Genomic DNA, 19,951 nt, shown 5'->3' on the forward strand with positions numbered 1-19,951 from the left:
CTCTGCTCTTCAGCCTCTGAACTCAGGCCGTCTTCCCGGACCCCCACTCTGATGGCACCCGCCCCCCCAAGCAAGCAGCTTCCTTCACACTGACACACGATGCAGCAGCCCCAGGGGAAGGTCTGCAGGGCCCAGCCACAGCCTAGGCTTCTGAGCACCACAGCTGGCAGGGACACATCCACGAGGGATCACAGACTGTAAACCCAGGCGAGTAATGCGGCCAAGAGGCAGCTGCTGGGCTCCTGTCGGCAAATGCTCCCATCAGAACTGGCCGCCTCAGACAGCATCACTGAGGACATGCCGCCGTGAGTGTCAGATGAGGTCCGGGGAAGAAAGAGAGCTTGACCCCAGCTACAAAATACCAAAACCCTAATTGTAAGAAAAGAGTTGGATACTAAAACAGACACAGGACAGAGCATTAGATCCCATTAAAAATCAGGTTTTTGAAGAATGCGGATTACTCAAGAAAATGTTCACAATCCTAATGCCAAGTGAACACACAGGATGCAAAACAGACGCGCAGCAGACGGAGCCACCACTCCTGTCTCAAAACCATGACAAAGAACGGTGGTCACAGTGATGATACGCAACGATCACAGAGGAGCGACCTCGGTTCTATAAAAGATTTTGGGATTTCTCAAATTTTCTAAATGCATTTCAAGTTGGAGATAATCATCTTTGCTCACCTACAGAGTCGATGTTTTCTAGACTAAAGCTGCACCTTACGATGCGGAGCCCTGACTTGCTGAATGGCCGTGAATGCTAACGGCGCGGTGCTCCGCTCGCTCTGCAAGGCTGTTCCACCTGCTTCCTCGGGCCACCGGGCTGGCTGGAATTCTCACTGGCCTCAGCAACCACCGCTAACGCCTGACCTGGCTGCACAAATGTTTGTTTCGTGGTGGCCAACAGAAGTCTCCGTTACAGAGCCCCTCACAAACAGAAAGGTCCTTTCTTTATACCAGGAAAGACGAGGGCGGCACATGCCGCTGTCGACACCACCCGCAGCCTGTTGGCCACCCGAAGCCCAAGTCAGAAAGACTTGAAATAAAGTATGTCACAGCCAGTACGTTCATTCAGCGGACACCTAACACGGCACGAGAAATGGCAACAACTCCCATTCCTGGAACTCCTGGACGCCAAGCAGATTCTGGGCGAGAGACTCTGCTTACTTTTAATCGCCTTTGACAGACATACACTGCCCCCTGCCCACCGTGCTGTGTAACTTTAACGTGCTGCCCAGGTTCCCTGTGGTGCAAAGTGCTTGTGGGAGAATGTCCCCCCTAGGCCAGGCTGACAGCCCCATCAGAAAGTCCTGGGACCCCTCTCCCCCCACACTGCAGTCCTGAAAGGCTGTCCCTTTTTAGGGACAAGAGCTTCTCGCCTCTCAGGCAGGCCCCAGAGACAGCAAACCCAGCCAAGCCTGAACAAGCCGATCTCTGAAAGGTGGGCCGCAGGACGCACAGCCCCGGGCCGCACAGAAAATGCAGGTGAACCTCCAGGGCCGACGGTAAACAGCTGCCCGATTTGGGGGATGAAACAACTAATGACAAACGTCTCACAAGAATGTCTGCACACCCCCTTTCCCTCGTGACCCCTCTTCTTCCTGCAGCTGCCGTGATCGGTCCCCGCCCAACTCCCCCAGGCCGCTCGAGCGCCTCCTCCCAACAGCCACTTCTCCGCCCTCACCCCGCGGGGCCTCTCTGCATCACCGGTCAGGGCGGAGGACAGCTGTCTCCCCTTGGCCTCCGGGGTTTTCTTTCTTCTTTCTTCCACTACCCCCGTAGCTTCTGTGATGGCTGACGTTATGCATCTACCTGGCCTGGCCTGGCCGTCACACCCAGGGATCTGATCAACGTTAACCTAGACGTCACTGTGAGGGCATCTGGCAGATGTGGTTAAGTACCGAGGACCCTCGGGGCTGTGAGTGAAGAGAAGGCCAGGCTGAAGAGAAAACCTGAGGCTCCCATGTAGAAGGAATCCTGCCCTGAGGCTGCAGTGCCCACCCCGCCTGGGATTCTAGCCTGCCAGCCTGCCCGCAACCTTCTGGGCTGGCCAGACTGCAAGCAGGCCAATTCTTTAAAAACATGGAGAGGGAGAGCAAGATCAGACAGACGCGTAGAGAGGAAGGAAGACAGAAGATAAAGGTACAGAGATACGGAGAAGACAGGTAGATACAGAGACAGAATTGGCGGGGGAAGAGCCTACTGAGTCTTCTTCAGGAGACCCTGACTGATGGCCTCCGTGGCCTCCTTCCTCTGCACAACCCTTACAATCGGACCTTCCTGTGCGCTCGACCCGAAGCCTTATCATCTCGTCACCTGTATACTCTCCCTCGGTGACAGTCACCTCGATGATCCTAGAAAGTCTCAGATATTCCTGACCCTCCAGCCTGTGTATCCAACTGAGCATCCCCAAAGCTGGGACCCCTCTGACTCCTGAGCGGGCTCTCCTTCCCCTGCAGTCCCGATCCTAGTCAATGACATCCCCACCTCCCCGACGTGCAAGTAAGAAACCCGGACCTCTTCCCCGCTTCATCAAAATGCCACCAGACACCGCAGAGCCCGTCTCTCATCTCACTCTGCGTCTCCCGCCACCTCCCCAGCCCGGGCACCTCCCACCCGGCCTGCAGCCTTCCCGGCCCCAATGACCTCCTCCGGTGCTGCGCTTCTCAAACTTAAATTGGATTGTGTCACCTCCCTGCACAGAACGCTCAGCATCCTTGGGAGGAAAACTAATTTCATGCAAGGTCCCTCCAGGCGGACAGACCACACCACCCCCGAGCCCCGTTTAGTACCCGGCAGCTCACACCGCCCCTGCCGTGGGCCCGTGCACACCCCAGGCTCCACGCCCGCGACTCCCATTCACCCGTGTCAGGTCTGGAGACGCTGAGTGCCTTCCAGACCTACACATGCCATCCTGCACCCCAGCCCTGCCCTTTCCGCGAACCAGCAAACCTTCCCCTCCTGGTGCTGCACGCCCTGCTCTGACCGGAAGTCCCCAGCCTTCAGGACACAGAGCGGGTCTCAGTAGTCCCATGTGACAGCCATGAGCCACATGTGGCCACTTATGTTTCAAATTAAGGTCAACAAAATTCTAAACGCTATTCCTTGGCTACACTATTCACACCCCAAGGGCTCTGCGGCCACACCTGCCTCGTGGCAGCCGTATTAAACCACACACAGACCGCGTCCTCCATGACAGAAAAGTGCATCAAGAATGAAAAACACGGGCCAGACCCCCTCACTAGGCGCTCTCCCTCACAGCCCTGTCGGAGTGAGCGTCCCCTCCGTGCCCCCCCAGCTCACTGCCCATCTGTGACCTGGGGCCCTGCAGTGACGCCTGGCCTCCTGCAGGTGCTCCGTGCACGTCTGCTCGGCGTTGTCAACACAGAGGACGCGCCACTGACGCCTTCACCGCTCAGGTTACAACGAGCTTCTGAAAGCCCTCGGCTCGGCAAGTCAACGTCCTGTGCTGGGCCTCCCCTGGCAAACATCTCTGCTTCTCCCAACTGACCCGAGAACCATGTAGTGCCAGACACATCAGCAGGATGTGCCACGGAGAGTTACAGGAGATCCAGGCATAAAGTCAGGCTGAACCAGCACAGTTCTGGAACCTTCTCTGCCCACTGCCCTGCCCCAAATAGAGCAGCTTCCCTCCCAACTGTTCACATGTCAGACCTGAATCAGGATTTCATCTGAATAAAACGCTTATTTAGAAAATGGGTGGAGGGGCGCCTGGGTGGCTCCGTGGGTTAAGCCTTCTGCCATCAGCTCAGGTCACGATCTCAGGGTCCTGGGATCAAGCCCCGCATCGGGCTCTCTGCTCAGTGGGGAACCTGCTTCCTCCTCTCTCTCTGCCTGCCTCTCTGCCTAGTTGTGATCTCTCTCTCTGTCAAATAAAAAAATAAAATCTTAAAAAAAAAAATCACTACTCACCTTTAAAAAAAAGGGGGTGGAAAAAAATATCTTAACATGTGTATTTTTCTCTCTTAAATACTAAAGATATTTTAACTTACTCAATATTAAAAATAAAAATAATAAATATAATTCATTTACTCTGCAACATGCTTCTCTGATTTAAAAGGCGATCCTGGGGCACCTGGGTGGCTCAGTGGGTTAAGCCTCTGCCTTTGGCTCAGGTCATGATCTCAGGGTCCTGGGATCAAGCCCGCATTGGGCTCTCTGCTCAGCGGGGACTCTGCTTCCCCCTCTCTCTCTGCCTGCCTCTCTGCTTACGTGTGATCTCTCTGTCAAATAAATAAATAAAATCTTTTAAAAAATAAATAAAAGACATTACCATAATTAAAATACGTACACCCAATTCAAGCCATTTGTTACAGAAAAATCATTCCTTGAACTATATCAAGATGTGTTCACATATGACAAACATAATGAATAAGACTTTTTAACAACTCCCAACCCACTGTGTGCTAAAGCACGTTTAACAGTATTTTATTTCTGGCCCTGCCCTCCGTCCCAGACTTGCTGCTGATGACCCTCAGTGCCATCTTGGAATCCACCCCAAACAGACCTCTGGGACGCCTGTCCCACTCCCCCACCGCCACCTGTGAAACTCTGTCCTCCCGCTCACCGCAGCCCCCCCACCCGGCCAAGCCCTCAGGACTCTGCTCAACCACCCCCTTCTGCAGCCTTTCAGGACCCCCTCCACGAAGCGCAGTCTGCCCCTTCTCTCAATGACCGTGATTTGCACAACTCGCTTTCATGACACTCAGCTTGTGGTGGCTCCACCAGAATTACTGATTATCTGTAGCTTTCGTAGAAGCTCTTAAAGATGAGAACCACCTCTCACACACACATCGTCTAATTTAGCAGCAAGAGAGGGCTGCAGTTAGTGGGGCACTGGTGTGACCAAGGGAACTCAGGAGCAGAAGACACCTAGCTACATCACAGAGCAATGCAAGCTTGGTCTTGCCCTCAAGTAGAGCATAAAGTTACTAAACACTGACTAATCCCGGAGCAGACTAGTTGCTGACAGGGTAACACGGTTCTCCATTCAGCTGTGCGTTAGAATCCCCCCGGGGAAGCTTTTAATGTCCACATGCCCAGGCCCAGCCTAATTCCATCAGAATCTCCAGGGTGAGACCAGGGCTCTGCCAGAGGTGTGGCTATTTTTAAGCCCCCAGGGCCAAAAATTTCCCGTTTCCGGAAGCACCTGCTCCTTGTAACAACTTGGCCTTCTGGGGAAATCACTGGCCTAACCAAAACCGGGGTCTCACTCAAGTCCCCCCCCTCCAGGCCCACTTCCACAATGTAGCAGCTGAACAGAGGAGGAGGCATGTAAACACCTATCCCTCTATCTACATACCAGAAAGAAATAAAAATTAGATGAGAACTACTTTCATCTAAAAAATTATGGGGCGCCTGATGTGGAGCGTGCGACTCTCGATCTCGGGGTTTTGAGCTCAAGCCCCACACTGGGTGTGCAGGTTACTTAAGAATAAATACCTTTTTTAAAAGATAAATAAATAAAAATAAAAATGAAAAGCTGTTCTGCTTCTATAAAGATTCTAAGTGCTTGTCCGCCCACCATCCCTGCTTACCTGTCCACAGGCCTGACCAGGGGTTACTCAAGGGCCGGGAACGCCTCGGGTATTTTCAGCAGAGCCTCGATAGCTCACAAAGGGGGCACGGGGTGCGGTCCCCTCTGTGTCCCTGTCTCCCCACAGCGCACAGAGCCTGGCCCCACAACAAAGCAGAAAAGCCCCATCAACTGCCCCATTAACCCAACTGAAGGTCTAGCCGCCTGCAAGGCTGCCATCGCCACACAGAGGCCACCCCAGGAACACCGGCGGTGACGCGACGGAGCCAAGACCACCTTGGCACCGACAACTGCGGCCCAGCCAGCACCTTCCCCACCGCCGGGAGAGACGACGGCCCTCGGGATGAGGTGGTCAGGGACAGGCCTTCCCTCGTTGCAGAATCATCTTCCTTCCGCATGTGTCGTGTGTTGACAGACGTGGGACGAGACCCTGAACCCAGCCGCCTGGCTCCGCAGCTACGTGACCTCCCCCGCACTTCGCTCCTCCGATCTGCACACAGGACCGGTTTCCTCAACAGAAGGGTGTGAGGCCTGAAGGACCATGTCCCTGCCCACGACAGGCCTCCGCGGACACAGCAGGGCCACCGGGAGCCAGCAGCCCCCTCACGACAGCACTGTGCGGGACGCGTTTCATCTGTTCTTGACACAAATCAGCACCCAGTCAATGAGCTGTCGCCATTTACGAAGCGATCTGTTAAAGTCTGTGAATAACGTGATTTGTTCAAGAGAAATCTGTTCAGAGATGGAGACACTTAAGGTTGTTTCTGAACAAGGTCAGGGGCATCCGGATAGCAATTAACCACAAAAAGGAAATCTGAAATTTCCTATCATTTAAAAAATTACATTTAGAAGCTCAACCACTTCCTCCAACTTCCTGAGCACAGGACTGATAGAAATCTGAGACTTTAAAAATGTGCTGGGATGGGTTACCTGAGGGGTTCAGTTGGTTAAACGCCGCCTCTTTGTTCTGGCTCAGGTCATGATCTCAGGGTCATGGGAGCCAGCCCCGAGTCGGGCTCCACGCTCAGCAGAGCCGGCTTCAGATTCCTTCTCTCCTTCTGCCCCTCCCCCCACTCACTCTCTCTGAATAAATCAATTAATTAAACCTTTAAAAATAAATAACATTGGGAAATGCAAGTAATTGGGTTAAAGCCCTTGCATTGGGGCTTTAGTCCCATCCTCAGTCCTAACCCACCCCCACCTCCCCGTCCCAGCACCCAACCCTCTACACCAGCTCTGCACTGACCTCTCCCAGCCTGTGGCCCAGGGAGCATGTGCACAGCCACCAGCACCGAGGGAAGGTCTCCCCACCTGTCTCACCCGCCTTCACCCCACACCCATCAGGAGGAGGACTCTGAGGCCAAGTGACCCGCTGGTACCTCTTCACTCTCACTGCAGGAGCATCACCGGTGTGACCTGCCTGGGGCTGTGGCTGAACCCAGCCCACCCTTCCAATCGGGTGACGACCACAGGGAGACAAACTGTCAGCCCCGCCTGTGCACATATCGCTTCTGTGGTGGCTACGGAGTCACCTAGGAGCGTCTAGAAAGCGGACAGAATTGGAGGCTGGACCTCCCAAGTGATGAGGGGGCAGAGAACCCGATCTCAGCGGCTGCTGCAGGAGACTTTCTCCTCCCCAGCCCCCAGAACTCATCTTCCCTCCCCCGCGTCACAAGCCATATCCTCTCCCACCTGCAATCCTTCTGATGACTGTGCTCCGAGCACACTGCTGTTAGCAACTCAGACTCTGTGCTGGAAATGGCGTCCCAGTGCGATTACTGGCCAGACAGGAAGGAGCAGGCCCCCCCACAAGGGGAGAGACAGGAGGCCCACTCCTCCAGCGAACCCGGGGCAGAACACGGTGGAAGGAAAGACACTCTCCTCTTGGAAGCAGCAGAGACTGTCCTCCCCACCCAGCCTTACCAGCTCCCGTCACCAGGGTTAAGGAACCCGTCCCGTGACGAGAGACGTGAAGCAGGACCAAAGACAGCCTGACGGGCAGCGGCTCCACGTGGCCCAGCACCCGTAGCTTGGCCTCCTCTACCCATCTCTGGGCTCGGTCCACACAGTCTCCAAGACCATCTCTTCTTCGAGAATCCTAGAAATCCACTGAGCGTGAACTAGTGTCACCAGAAAGAACCCCCCCCGGAGCAATCTGCGCCGCTGGTGGGAGCTGTGCACACCTGCTCTCACCCTCGGGGACCAGGAGACACAGCCCGTGGCTAGTGAGGGTTAGGAAGGGGGAAGGGCACGTGCGACTCTTTCACTCAGTAAGAAGTGAGGAAACCCCCCCCCACCGTCGGTCGTCAGTTTCGCTCTTGCACATTTTACTTGAGAAGAAAGATACGCAACAAATAAAAATAGAATTTTAAGGGCGCCTGGGTGGTTCAGTGGGTAAAGCCGCTGCCTTCAGCTCAGGTCATGATCTCAGGGTCCTGGGATCGAGTCCCGCATCGGGCTCTCTGCTCAGCAGGGAGCCTGCTTCCTCCTCTCTCTCTCTCTGCCTCTATGCCTACTTGTGATCTCTCTCTGTCAAATAAATAAATAAATAATATTTTTTAAAAAATAGAATTTTAATTTGTTTCCACCCATAAGAAGTTATCTACATATGAATTTTTTCCAATAATAAAAATAACATTTGTTAACTATGGAATCTCCCATAATTTTAAAACACAAAAAGTAGAAAGTAAAACCTGTCCATTCCCCACCCCCGAGGACACCGCACCTTCAAGTCCTCTTCTACGCCCACACGAGCTCTATTTCTACATGAAACGCCGTGACAGTGTGTGGAAATGGTATGACTTGCTTTCTCACATCTTTTCATGTGAACTCACATGGATTTACCTCACTCTCCTTACACAACTGCACAGTATCCCGCCGCACAGATGCTACAGGACTCAGCAGCTGTCCTCCCTGAGACCGATTCTCTGCCACACGCGCCACCTGCGTCCAGGGGAGGCAGGCCGGAGCCACGGGCCATGGCTGACACTGTGACGTGCTCAGGCAGAAGCCACTTTACCGTGAACGCCAGCAGACCTCTACCTTCTGCTCTCGACATGGGGCTGTCAGCAGTATTTCCTTTATCCTACAGTGACATGGCTAGCTTTTCCTCATTTCGAGGTCCAAAATACCTCGCAATCAAAGAATTCTGGAGAAAATGTTATATGACCATTTTCTCGTTGACTGTTTCATCTCAGGCTCTAACTTCTTCTGGCTACACCACATTTGGCACCAAACCCCAGACATGTATGAAACAAGACCAGCGGATCTCATGGAAAGCAAAAGGGGAAGTATCTTCTTTCAACCAATAAACATGGTTGAGGTCCAACTTAAAATATAGCTTGCCAGATAAGAACAGAAAATCCTAGCGTATTTAAATTCAGTATTTCCAGCTAACTGAGTCATTATTTCCATATTTAAGTCACCCCCAGTCTAAGAAAAATATTTTACCTTCACACCAGCCTTTAACAAAGCCTATCGAACAAGAGTGGAACGGGAATGTCTGTGAATTCTTTAATGCTGAAACGAAATCGAAGCACCTAATCATACCTTATATAGCGGACGGCGCACATCGATGGGGCAGTTCTGGATCACTTCGTCAACGACATCGGAGATGGATTCCATAAAGTCTGGGTTGGCAAACTATATTTTACAGAAATATAAAAGAAACATTATACATTTCTCTCAATACAACAAAAAAACCTCTTTTTAAAAAGTAGCTTTGACAGATATGGGATTTACCGCACATTTCAAAACTTCACACTCATATCGGTGTAATTTGCCAAATGAACCCCACGTGACTTGGGCAGCGTCGAAGACCTATGTCCCCTCAAGAGAGGAGAGGGCTGTGTCTAGTGAGGGAAAACGAGCAAACTGATCAAGGAGACCAGTCCTGTGTCAGGAATATGCGATGCATCGGGCGGGTAAGAGACTATGACACCTAACCAGAAACACCATGAGAACATAACAAGCATAACACTTACAAATATTCATGTCATGAAAGAAATTAGGCAAGACATAACCAAAAACACCCCAAGGACAATGAAAGATCATGGGAGCGGGCTAGAAGACGGGTGGAAGGCTGCGCGATCTGATGATGGTGGTTTATGTTTTTTAAGCAGTCTCCACGCCCAGCACATCTATGACCCTGAGCTCAGAACTCACCACCCTGAGCTCAAGACCTGAGCTGAGATCAAGAGTCGGACGCTTTACGGACTGAGCCCCCTGTGCCCCAAACTGAAGACGGGGTCTTTAAAATGACAAAACCGAGACGGTGTTGATCAAGCTACCGAGTGACCAATCTTATACTTCATTCTCTGAGTTAAATACGCTAAAGTATAAATAATTCAATTACATCGTAAGCAGATTTTAAAAATCAAGAGAAGCTTTAATGTACACTAGTCTCAAGGAAGAAGAAGGTAACATCCAATTCTCTAAGCTGTTCACCAGACCCTGCCCGTTTCACGTCTGTTTTAGGTATCAGTAAAGGCCTGCGTGAATGAGCTCGATGCTGTTAGAGGACAGTAACTCGGACATCGGCGCCACTTCCTGGACGAAAGGGACATAGACGCATCCAGGATAGGCCGCAGTTTGTGACCTAGTGAGTATAAACGGAATTGGGCAGAAATATATACCAAAATACAAATGAAATGCCTTTTATTGAAACCTTAAAATTTTGCCTCACAATTACTCCTCCTGCAAAAGTAGTAATTCTTTGTGACTAATAGTTAAAATGGTGACATCTGTAATTCTTAGACTACGTAACTGATGGAAAGGCTAGTCCTCCTCCAACCGAAGCTTCAACTGCTCTGCAGAACAACGTCCTGGGTTAAACACTGGGAGCAGGAAGGATGGCCTCCAAAGACGGAGAGACCCTGTGTTACCCCACTTTTAAACAGAAGGAACTTTCATTTGGTCCCTGAGGCAAACTAGCTTTCCTAGCAGTGTGAGACTGACTTTAATCCCCTTACCTTCCCCTGCTCTCCCCAGCCACCCCGTGATCAGTCATTAACCATCTAACAAGCGGGTGTGCGCGGAGACACACTGAACAGCCACCCTGACAGACGGCAGGGGCCCAGCGCCGGGCAGAGCCGCCGGGGACTCCAGTCCTCCCGCACTGCTCTCCAGGCACACTAGGTGGCAGCGTCGCTCCACGGACGCCTCACTCTGGCACAGTCCAAAGCAGACCTCTCACCTCGGGGTGAAAGAAAATCTCGGGCCCCAGGAATCTTTCGTAGCCCACATCAATGACGAACTTCCTCTGGTTGATGGCGTTGATACCCGTGTATTGCTTGATCCACTTCCGGGGATCCACGTCGTATTTGGCAAATTCCTTGACTATGTCGGGGCAAATATAACAGTATTTCTCCTGCAGACGCGAACACAAAGACGGCACCAGGCATTAACTAGGCAGAGTCTGTTCCCTCCAACAGAAGTACCCAGTGACCCCCTGCACGAAACACGCCAGAACTCCAGTGTGGACGTGCCGTCGGGCCTCCTGCTCTCCGCCCTCACAGCAGACAGCACTGTGCTTGGATTCTGGATACGGCAGCCAGCTTTCTCTGCAGCTCAGCTGTAAATCTCAGCCTTACTCTCTCAGATTTTGTTGCCCTATTACCTGAAACAATGTCCAAATGTGTCTACTAAGTGTCCTGTCTCGGGGTGCCTGGGTGGCTCAATCGGTTAAGTGTCTGCCTTCAGCTCAGGTCATAATCCCGGGGTCCTGGGATCCAGCCCCACGTCAGGCTCCCTGTTTAGTGGGGGGCCTGCTTCTTCCTCTCCCTTGATCTCTCTCGCTCTCTCTCAAATAAATAAAGATCTTTAAGTGTCCTGTCTCATCTTCCCTTACTTCTCTGAGGTCCCCAGACAGCACTGGCCCAGGCACTGGACCAGCAGATCCTCACGCCTACCATGATCAATAATTCAGCCGTGAGCCTGCTGTGCAGTGTGACACGGCATGGTCACGGGCTCTGTGACAAGTACGCACTGAGGGCCTAAGCACATGGGCTGTGCAAAGGAACAAACACACAGAGACCCCTGCCCACTGGAACATACGCTCTGGCTGAGAGCTGGACAGTAACCGATGGCCATAACACACAAGTAAACGACAGTGTGCTTCGAGGAGGGAGATGCTGTGAACAAACAGAAAAGGCAGTGTAGACGGGAGCACTGAGGGCCCCAGCTGCTGCCGCCAGGACGCTCTTCGCCCTGGCGTCAGCAGCCAACCTGAGATGTGCCCGGCATTCCCTCAGCATCTGGTAGCATGTGACAGGCAATCTGTGGGTGGCCCCTCTGTCCCCACAGCTGACCTCAGCTAGCCGGCAGGTGGCACTGGGGTACCAGCTCCCGAAAGTAAGCTTCCTGTGGGCGAAGGCCTGGTGGGCTCTGTTGGTCTGGCACTGTCGGGTGCACAGGGGGTGTACCCAGTCCCGAAGGACCTCTGCAGGTGTTTTCCTAATACCGAGTTCTACGTTTTTTAGGATCCCCGAAACCTATTCTAATAGCATCCTTAACACACTCACAAATTACCAAGACCGACAAGCCACGGTTGTTACCACCACGTGTGCCCTGACGCTAGAGGAGGTGAGTGGGGCCACGCGACTTGAAAGCTCCCAGGCCGGACAGGGGCGGTAAGCAGTCAGAGGCCTGGTCAGCTCCCTGCAGCCTCGCTCATACCGGAAACGCCTCCACAGACCTGGCTGGAGGGCGGCGCTGTGAGTCTTACACTCTGGACTCCTGCCGCACTGATGCTGTGTGCCTGCTCGTGGCCACGGGGGACGGCCACAGGGCCACCACGACACTGGGGTGCCTCTCAACCACTCTTTCCAGAACCTCCTCCTTCACAGAAAGCAGAGAGGAGACAACCAACAGCAGGCTACGCCACACAACGGGGCCCGCACAGCTCATCCGGGGGGCACGGAGGACTCGGGGCGTTCACCGCCGAGCAGGACGTGGTCACAGCCCGAATGGCAGGCCCCAGCTGCTGGGTGACAACCGGTCCCCAGACAGACTGTGAGCAAAGTGGACCCCACTGCAAGGACCAGGACAGCACACTCAGAAACCTTCACTACAAATGGAACTCTCACACTCGCCAGAAAGAGCCCTGAGTGTCAGGGACAAGTAGTTCAATCCTGAATCACATTAGTAACAGATGCGGGGTGACGAGGGAACATGGATCAAATATCCAAATTTCTTTCATTGAAGAAAGGCAAGGAAAAAAGGAAAATCTTGGGAAATATTGTAATCTAAAAGAAAGTCTTAGACTACTTCCGTAAACTCTGCCCCCGGGTTCACCCAGGGCAAACTATTCTAGCCCTGGGAGTACCCAACCCCTGACACGCCCATCCCCGGGACGCTGGGGCAGCTGGCCATCCTCCCAGCAGGGGCCCTGGCCTCCACCAGTGCACTCCGTCCGGACAACGCCAGTTTTTACCAAGAGCGGCACACAAAAGGTGGGTCCTCTCTGATGACGCTCCTCCGATCAGCCCACTGCTGGGTGCTCAGATGGGATCGAGGGCTTAGGCTCCCCTCCCCTTACCCAGCCCATGTTCCATGAAACAGGAGATGCTCGTGGTCACATGTCGCACGGCACAATCACACTCCTCTCCAAAAACAGACAAAACCCTTCCCTCTTCAACTATATGACAGTTCTCCTTGCACTACTAAAAATCTTCTTGCCTTTTGGCTAAAAAAATAATCTGCCCTGATTTTGAAACCTAAAAAGTGAAGTCCCTTCAGAAAGGGTCTGTCAGCTGCTACACACAGAGTAATACAAAGCTGAAACTGATGGGCCAGGTCCCGTGGACAGTTTAAGGACCAGTGAGCCATTTTTCTTCTAATCCTACTGATTTACACGGTCAAACCTCCTGCGACTTCTCCCGCACGGTACCCAGAGCCTAGTAGATGCAGGAGGATGTTGTTTCATGGTCTGAGACCCCAGAACGGCGTCATTCTCAGCCGTCGTTCCCAGGGCACAGAAGCTCAGCCGAGCACCAGCCGTCGGTCTGAGGACTGGCCCACTGCTCGGGATGCCCAGCTCTGCTGTGCTGGTGCTTGCGCCTCTTTGCAGAAAGGAAGCACAGAGGCAGATGCAGAAGACACATTCAGTTAATTGAAGGTTCCATCTAATTAGGCTCCAATTAAATGATGCTGTACTACGTGCGCCTGTGCTCAGTACCAGTGATCAAGCTGTTTGCGCTTACAGCGGAGCCTCCACAGCATTTGCGCTCGGAGAAGGCGAAGCTTCCAGGCTTTCAGTCCCTTAGCTCAGGTGGTCAACGAACAAGACCCACAGTCTCCCCACATTCTCTGGAGGGGAGAGGAAGGAGGGAGGGAGCAGGGGTGATTGCGGCAAGGGGAAGTGTCCAAACACCGTTTCTCTCTCCCCCCAAACCGGCCCATTCCCCGGCCCATTCCCCGTCTGTTTTTACCTTAATGGCTTTTGCGGTCTCCAGTGACTGCTCAGGAGGGATTCCCACCTCCCTCTCCCTTAGCAGCTGCTGAATGAAATACGTAATGTCTCTACCTGCAATCGGGATGTGTTTGATGCAGCTTCCGATGACGTAACCCTCTGCCTGGGGAGGAAGAGGAGGCAGAACGACTGGAGTGAGTGACCCCAGCGGGCAGAGCTCCCGGACGCTGCATGTCCTGCCCCCTCGGAGCCCAGCATGTCCTGGACCCCCAGTCCAGGCAAAGCTCAGGACAGGAGGCCTCTGAAAATGACTGCATGCACAAGCCCATTAATAGAACCTGAGACTCTCTGCAAACAACCAAAATGATTACATCAGAAAAGTGAAGAGAAAAACCAGTGCATTTCCAAAAAGTTGTGCCACCTGTGAGAACAGGAACAAGGGAAAAGCTTTTACCTATAAAGTGGGAAACCAGCTATGAACCTACTGACATTTAGGAGTCAACAATCTGGCTAAGTACACGGGGATTAGACTCAGACAACCTGGATGCAAATCCCGGCTCCGAGACAGTCCGCTGAGTGACCACGCACAAGCCTGTCAACGCATGTCAGCCCCAAAACCTTCCTCCACAATATGGGCAAACAAAACCCACACTTAGTTTACAACAGAGACTTGGTGAAACACAGTAAGTCAAGCACATAGCACTGTTTTGGGGCACGTACTTGGTACTTGATAAACGGTCCCATTTATGGTACCAAGAGCTGCACGTGTTAGAGGACTAATTCTGGTCAGTTAACCCTGTGCAGCTGGAGAGCAGTGCTGGTCAGGAGCGGGGCCGCTCTGGCAAGGCAGGCTGTGTGCCTGGTCGGCAAAGCACGTCTATGGGGCCCGGACAGGGAGCAAGCCAGGAGTTCACATGCCGGCCGCACCCAGGCGGCCCCAGCCCCTCACCAGCTGTCCTGGGGGCACAAGTTGCCCCAGAAGCCATGGTTCTCCGATGGCTGGTGGCCAGAGTGGACGGCTTCCTACCACAGTTCCAGCCGAAGACAGGAGACGCTCCAGACTCCACATTCCAGCACCGGCTTCTATGCCACATGCCCACGGGAGGCGGGGGACAGCGGTGACAGCCGACCTCACCTTATGGGTGGGTCGGAGCTAAGGGTTACCAGCACCAGACACACTGGCAGTTAAGCTGCAAGGACAGGTGCCCAAATCCCTCTCGTGTGCTTTCTGACGGGCCTGAACTCTAGAAGTAAAAGATGTGGCCTCTCCACAGTGTCCCAGCTCTTTGTGAAATATTTTGAGATGGAAATAAAAGATGGTACAAATTATTAAAGTAATGAAGATTGACCCAAGCTCACAAGAATATTAGCTAACATAAACAACTCACAAACTAAATTATCATATTCTATGCATTACATGTAACATTTTCTAAAATGAAGTTGACCAGCATTAAGTAAGTATTGGCTAAAAAAAAAAAAAAACCCTACGTGTCCAACCACAGGAAAATAAATGAATGGCTTATCCCGTACCCACACGATGGGCTACAATGCAACTATTAAATATTTCTTCACAGAATATTTAACCATGAGAAAAAATATTAGGAACAAGCCAATATGCAAAACATAACTTCAAGATCAATTATACAATTAGAATACATAACCAGACACAGAATATCCCAGTTTTGCCTAAAACATGCATCCTTGTGCACCTAAGAAAAAGAACTGGGAAGGTTCTCCCAACAAAAGTATGATGTGGTTCTCTGGGCAGGTTTGTGGGTCATGTTACTTTCTGTTTTACAGAAATTTTGTACAACAAAGGTAATTTCTATAATCGGGAAAAAAACTGATTAAAAAGCATAGATAAAACGTCTAAAACCACTTCCTCTGTGGACCTGTACACTCTGTGGAATCTGCTCTCTCTACTTTTCCTCATTGGAGACCGGATGGACTGAGCAGCAGCCCCTCTGGTACCCCTGCCCCCGGGGCTTGGCTGCACTGAACTTGGAGGGCACGACCTCAGAGACAAGCCCAATGCCAGAATCTCCCCGTCAGTGTTACACATCGAGTGGCACTAACACTTCACGATGACCCAGAAGAGGAGTAAGCGTGCTGAGGGGGCTCTGGTGCTCCCAGCCCAGGCTCCGCAGGCATCAGCCAGGCCTGCCTGATGCCTCCTTCCCCCTCTCCAGCAGGGACCCCCTGATGGAGCACGGGACAAATCTGGCGTTTCTAATTCCTGACTGCAGATGTCTCTTGAAGCCTGAATTAGGAATCACTTCTCTAAGGTTTTAAAAATCAAAACCAGAAAACGGCACTGCAGAGCACTCCGCAAGTCAAAATGTGCAATCTCTCCTTCTTCGTTCTTGAATCCGTTTTTCAAAAAACAAGACGCAATTCCTCGAATGATTCCTCTAAAGCATGAGAGGCTCAAAGCCATACACACCCGGTCCCAGAACACAGCAGTAACCCTCCACGGGGTCGCGCCCCAGGCCAACAACCCGTCTCCACGATGGCATCTACCCAGCAGCTCCGCACGCAAGCCGGGGAAAGTCCACAGGTGACGCCACCCCGGGAGGAGCACGCGGAGGCCAGGGAGTCCGAACCGCCGCTCACGCCCCAACTGCGGACATCTGCCGCTACAAAGTGAAAACCACCAATGCCATGGCGAGGGGACATCTGTCCTTCCCATATACCTGGGTTAAAAACCTCTTGTTACCTTTTCTAAGTACAGCCATGACTTTTAATGTGATATTTTAATTACAGAAGGGGTTTTCTCTTTCATTTCTTCCCTTACCTCAAAATTAGGTGAGGCCTACAGAGAGTGAAGCATTGACTATCCTGCTTACCACTGGGATGGCATGAGTGACCCCGTCCCCGCTGTCAATGACGATCCCTGTTAACGTACGTTCACCAACTTGTCGAGATGTCCAAGATGCAGCCAAGGCCAGCACTGCCTGCATAAAAGACGCAGAGAGCATGAGCACACGGGAACTGTTTCTCGAGTGTTCTGCCTGCATGTTCTCAGGCTCATCGATAAGCTCTTCCTTGGCTGCTCCAAGCAAATCTCAACCTGCCCTATCCTCCACCCTCCCCCCACCCCCACCTCCCCCCCACCTTTGGCAGGCAACCAAAGCCCCCACTGCTCCAAAATTCAAATTCCAAATTGTATAACACACAAATTTAGTACACTTAAGCTGGATGGGTCAAGTTTTCAATACAATAAATCGACGTTTACAAAGGAAAGCCCGTGAGAGAGGAACTTCACTATGGAGGAAGAAGATTTTAATCTCTAAGCCCCTAGTTCTCAGTGTGGTCCACAGATATGATAAGATCACTTGTGGAGTTAAAAAAAAAAAAAAAAAAAAAAAAAAAAAAAAAAAAAAAAAAAAAAAAAAACAGATTACTAGGCCTCACACCCAGACACTCTGATCTGGTAGGACTAGGGCAGCTGTGCTCAGACGGGGCAAGGTTGCCCCCCAGGAAATCTCTGCAATGTCTAGAACCATTTTGGGTTGTCCCTTGGAGAAGAGGAAGCCGGTGGTGGTGTTTCTTCCAGTGGGGAGAGGCCAGAAATGCCGACCGCCCTGCAACACACAGGTCAGCCCCCACCAAAGAGAACTGCGCATTCTGAACCACTAAGGTTGGAAAACCTTGGTCTGAGACGAAGCTTGAGAATCTGTTCTTACATAAAACCCTCTCCAGGCAGCCTCAAAGCACTTGGCTGGGGTTCAGTGTTTCCTAAAGTGTCTCCCTACTCCATGGGATGTAAATAACTTGGGGAAGAGGAGATTTCTGGTTAAATAAATTTGGAAGTGTTGGAATGAACAGATTTCTTCAACGCAGGCATTCTCAGGGCCTTTACTCTGCTACTCACTGTGAATCACCACCAGCAGGCTACAGCGTGTGGGATCTCCCAAGTTATTTTCCTATGCAACTCCTCCTCCTTTTCCTTAAAAGGGACTAGTATGATGCAGAAAATATTTTGGGAAACACCTGCCCCATTATTCCCCCAAATTTCAACCAATTCCTTTATATAGGATGGCAGAGAAAAAACCACCCAAACCAACAAATACCCCCGCGCTACGAGCAAGAAGCTTCAGAGGAAGTTGTCGGTTCAGGGAACCACAGGAGCCTGAAATCCATAAGGGGGACCCTCTCAAGCTATTTATTTTCTTTTTTAACAGACTCTACAGCATCTTTCCTCTATTATGATCAAGAGTGAAAGAACCAAAAAAAAAAAAACCCAAACAAACAAAAAAAACCCCACACCTACTTCCTGATCTTGTCATCCGAAGAGAAATACAACAGATTTTAATGCACGTTCTCTACAATGTTTGAGTTCAAACCCGAGTGGGGCCAGGGTGTGCGCTAAGGGAGCGGGAAAGGCAAGGACACACCGCACGGTCTTCCCACAGCCTCTGGAATCACCGTTCCGTCCACTAGTGGACAGCTAAGCTCTGTTGGGAACTGTAAAAATAACTTTGTTTTTACCTGAACCGCAATGTAGAGTCCTGGTACGTTAAATGATTCAAACATAATTTCTGCAAGATATTCTCTGTTTTCTGGCGTATTCAGTGGAGGTTCTGTCTGTAAGAAAACACCGACTATATTTAGCCTTTGCCCAAATTTCCTGTAATTACATCACAGCCATAAAAAAATTAACCTGAAAGCATATTAATTAGGGTGCTGTACCATTCCCTAATTTTACAGATAGAGTACACTTACAGTGATTAATTAAAGAAATCGGGCGTGGGTCCTAAAAGCTTGAAGATGGCAAAGACCTCCCAAAACATTTCTGCTTTTATTAACCACACCAAAACAAGAACAAGTTACAGAGAAGGATGTAACACCTAAAATACCCTGAAACTGGAAAGCTGCAAGCTGCCAAGGGCAGTAAAAACTCAACCGAGACACGTGAAGATGGACACCAAAAGGGAACACCAGGGACTCTGATCCCAGGCAAAGAGCAGAGCTCTCCCCAGAGGAGCAGAAGCGTCAGCCCTGGCTCGGAACCCGAGTGTCCATTTGAGCAGAAGAGCTGGAGATGCCTCCCGAGCCCCGAGCCCCACCTGCCCTCAGAGTGCAGGAGCCAAGGTCAGGAAACATCTTTGCTGCCAGGAAAGCACAGGCGAGAGGCAGCCTCACCTAGACTCCGCCCGGCCCCCCAGCCCAGACTGAGGTCAGGCACACAGCAAGTGGAGGAATAACTACTCGGAGGTCGGAGGTGAGGAAAGAGCGCACGGAAACCAGCCAGATGCCATATGGAAACACTAAAAGAAAACAAGAGGGAAAAGAGAGAAAATAGGAAAAACAAACAGCAGACAAAACACACATGCCCAGGGAGACACAAAAACAAAGCAGACACAAATCAAGACCAAGAACAGCTCGAAAAATTCAAGTATCCATTTTAAAACAATCATCGTTATCAAACAGAATATAGAAACATAAAAAGAATAAATAGACCTGCTTTTTGTCACTCAGCAGTATGCTGTGAACATTTTCCATGTCAATAAATACGGACATACATCCCATATCTAATGCTGCAAAAAGAAAAAAAAAAGAATAAATAAAAATTCTTTGGGCATTTTGGCCAAAAAAAAAAAAAAAAGTCCACACTACCCTTCATTACAGACCAAACTGTGTCCTGAAGTTCTTATGCTGAAGCCCAACCCCAGTGACTGTATCTGGAGATGGCGCCTCTAAGGCGGTGGTCACAGTTAAATGAGGGCCTAAGAGTGGGGCCTTAATCCGCTAGCACTGATGCCTTTTTGAGAAAGGAGACACCCGAGAGCTCTCTCCACACGCCAACAGAGGAAAGGCCACGTGAGCACACAGCGAGAAGGTGGCCGCCTGCCAGCCAGGAAGAGAGCCCTCACCACACACAACCCGGACAGCGCCGGGATCTCACACCTAAAGCCTCAAACACTGTGACAGCACAAATGCCTGTTGTGTAAGACGCCCAGCCTGTGGTACTTTGTCACG

The 19,951-nt window shown here is 51.3% G+C and overlaps 1 protein-coding gene across 5 annotated transcripts in view; it reads right to left on the reverse strand.

Annotated features, from left to right (window-relative positions):
- The window catches only part of ACTR3B (actin related protein 3B), a 74,527-nt gene that overhangs the window by 10,912 nt on the left and 43,664 nt on the right, over positions 1-19,951 (reverse strand). For 4 of the 5 annotated variants that reach the window (XM_045086323.1, XM_045086327.1, XM_004765998.3 and 1 more), the window contains 5 exons: positions 18,461-18,556; positions 16,816-16,923; positions 13,989-14,132; positions 10,754-10,927; positions 9,109-9,201 (listed from right to left, as the gene is read on the reverse strand). In XM_045086323.1, coding sequence (XP_044942258.1) covers positions 9,109-9,201; positions 10,754-10,927; positions 13,989-14,132; positions 16,816-16,923; positions 18,461-18,556 — 615 coding nt within the window. The remainder of the gene's footprint in view (positions 1-9,108; positions 9,202-10,753; positions 10,928-13,988; positions 14,133-16,815; positions 16,924-18,460; positions 18,557-19,951) is intronic. The other variant, XM_045086325.1, reaches the window with a different exon arrangement.

This window comes from Mustela putorius, unplaced genomic scaffold (genome assembly GCF_011764305.1).
Source record: "Mustela putorius furo isolate JIRA1106 unplaced genomic scaffold, ASM1176430v1.1 tig00000929_pilon_pilon_pilon, whole genome shotgun sequence".
NCBI lineage: Eukaryota > Metazoa > Chordata > Mammalia > Carnivora > Mustelidae > Mustela > Mustela putorius.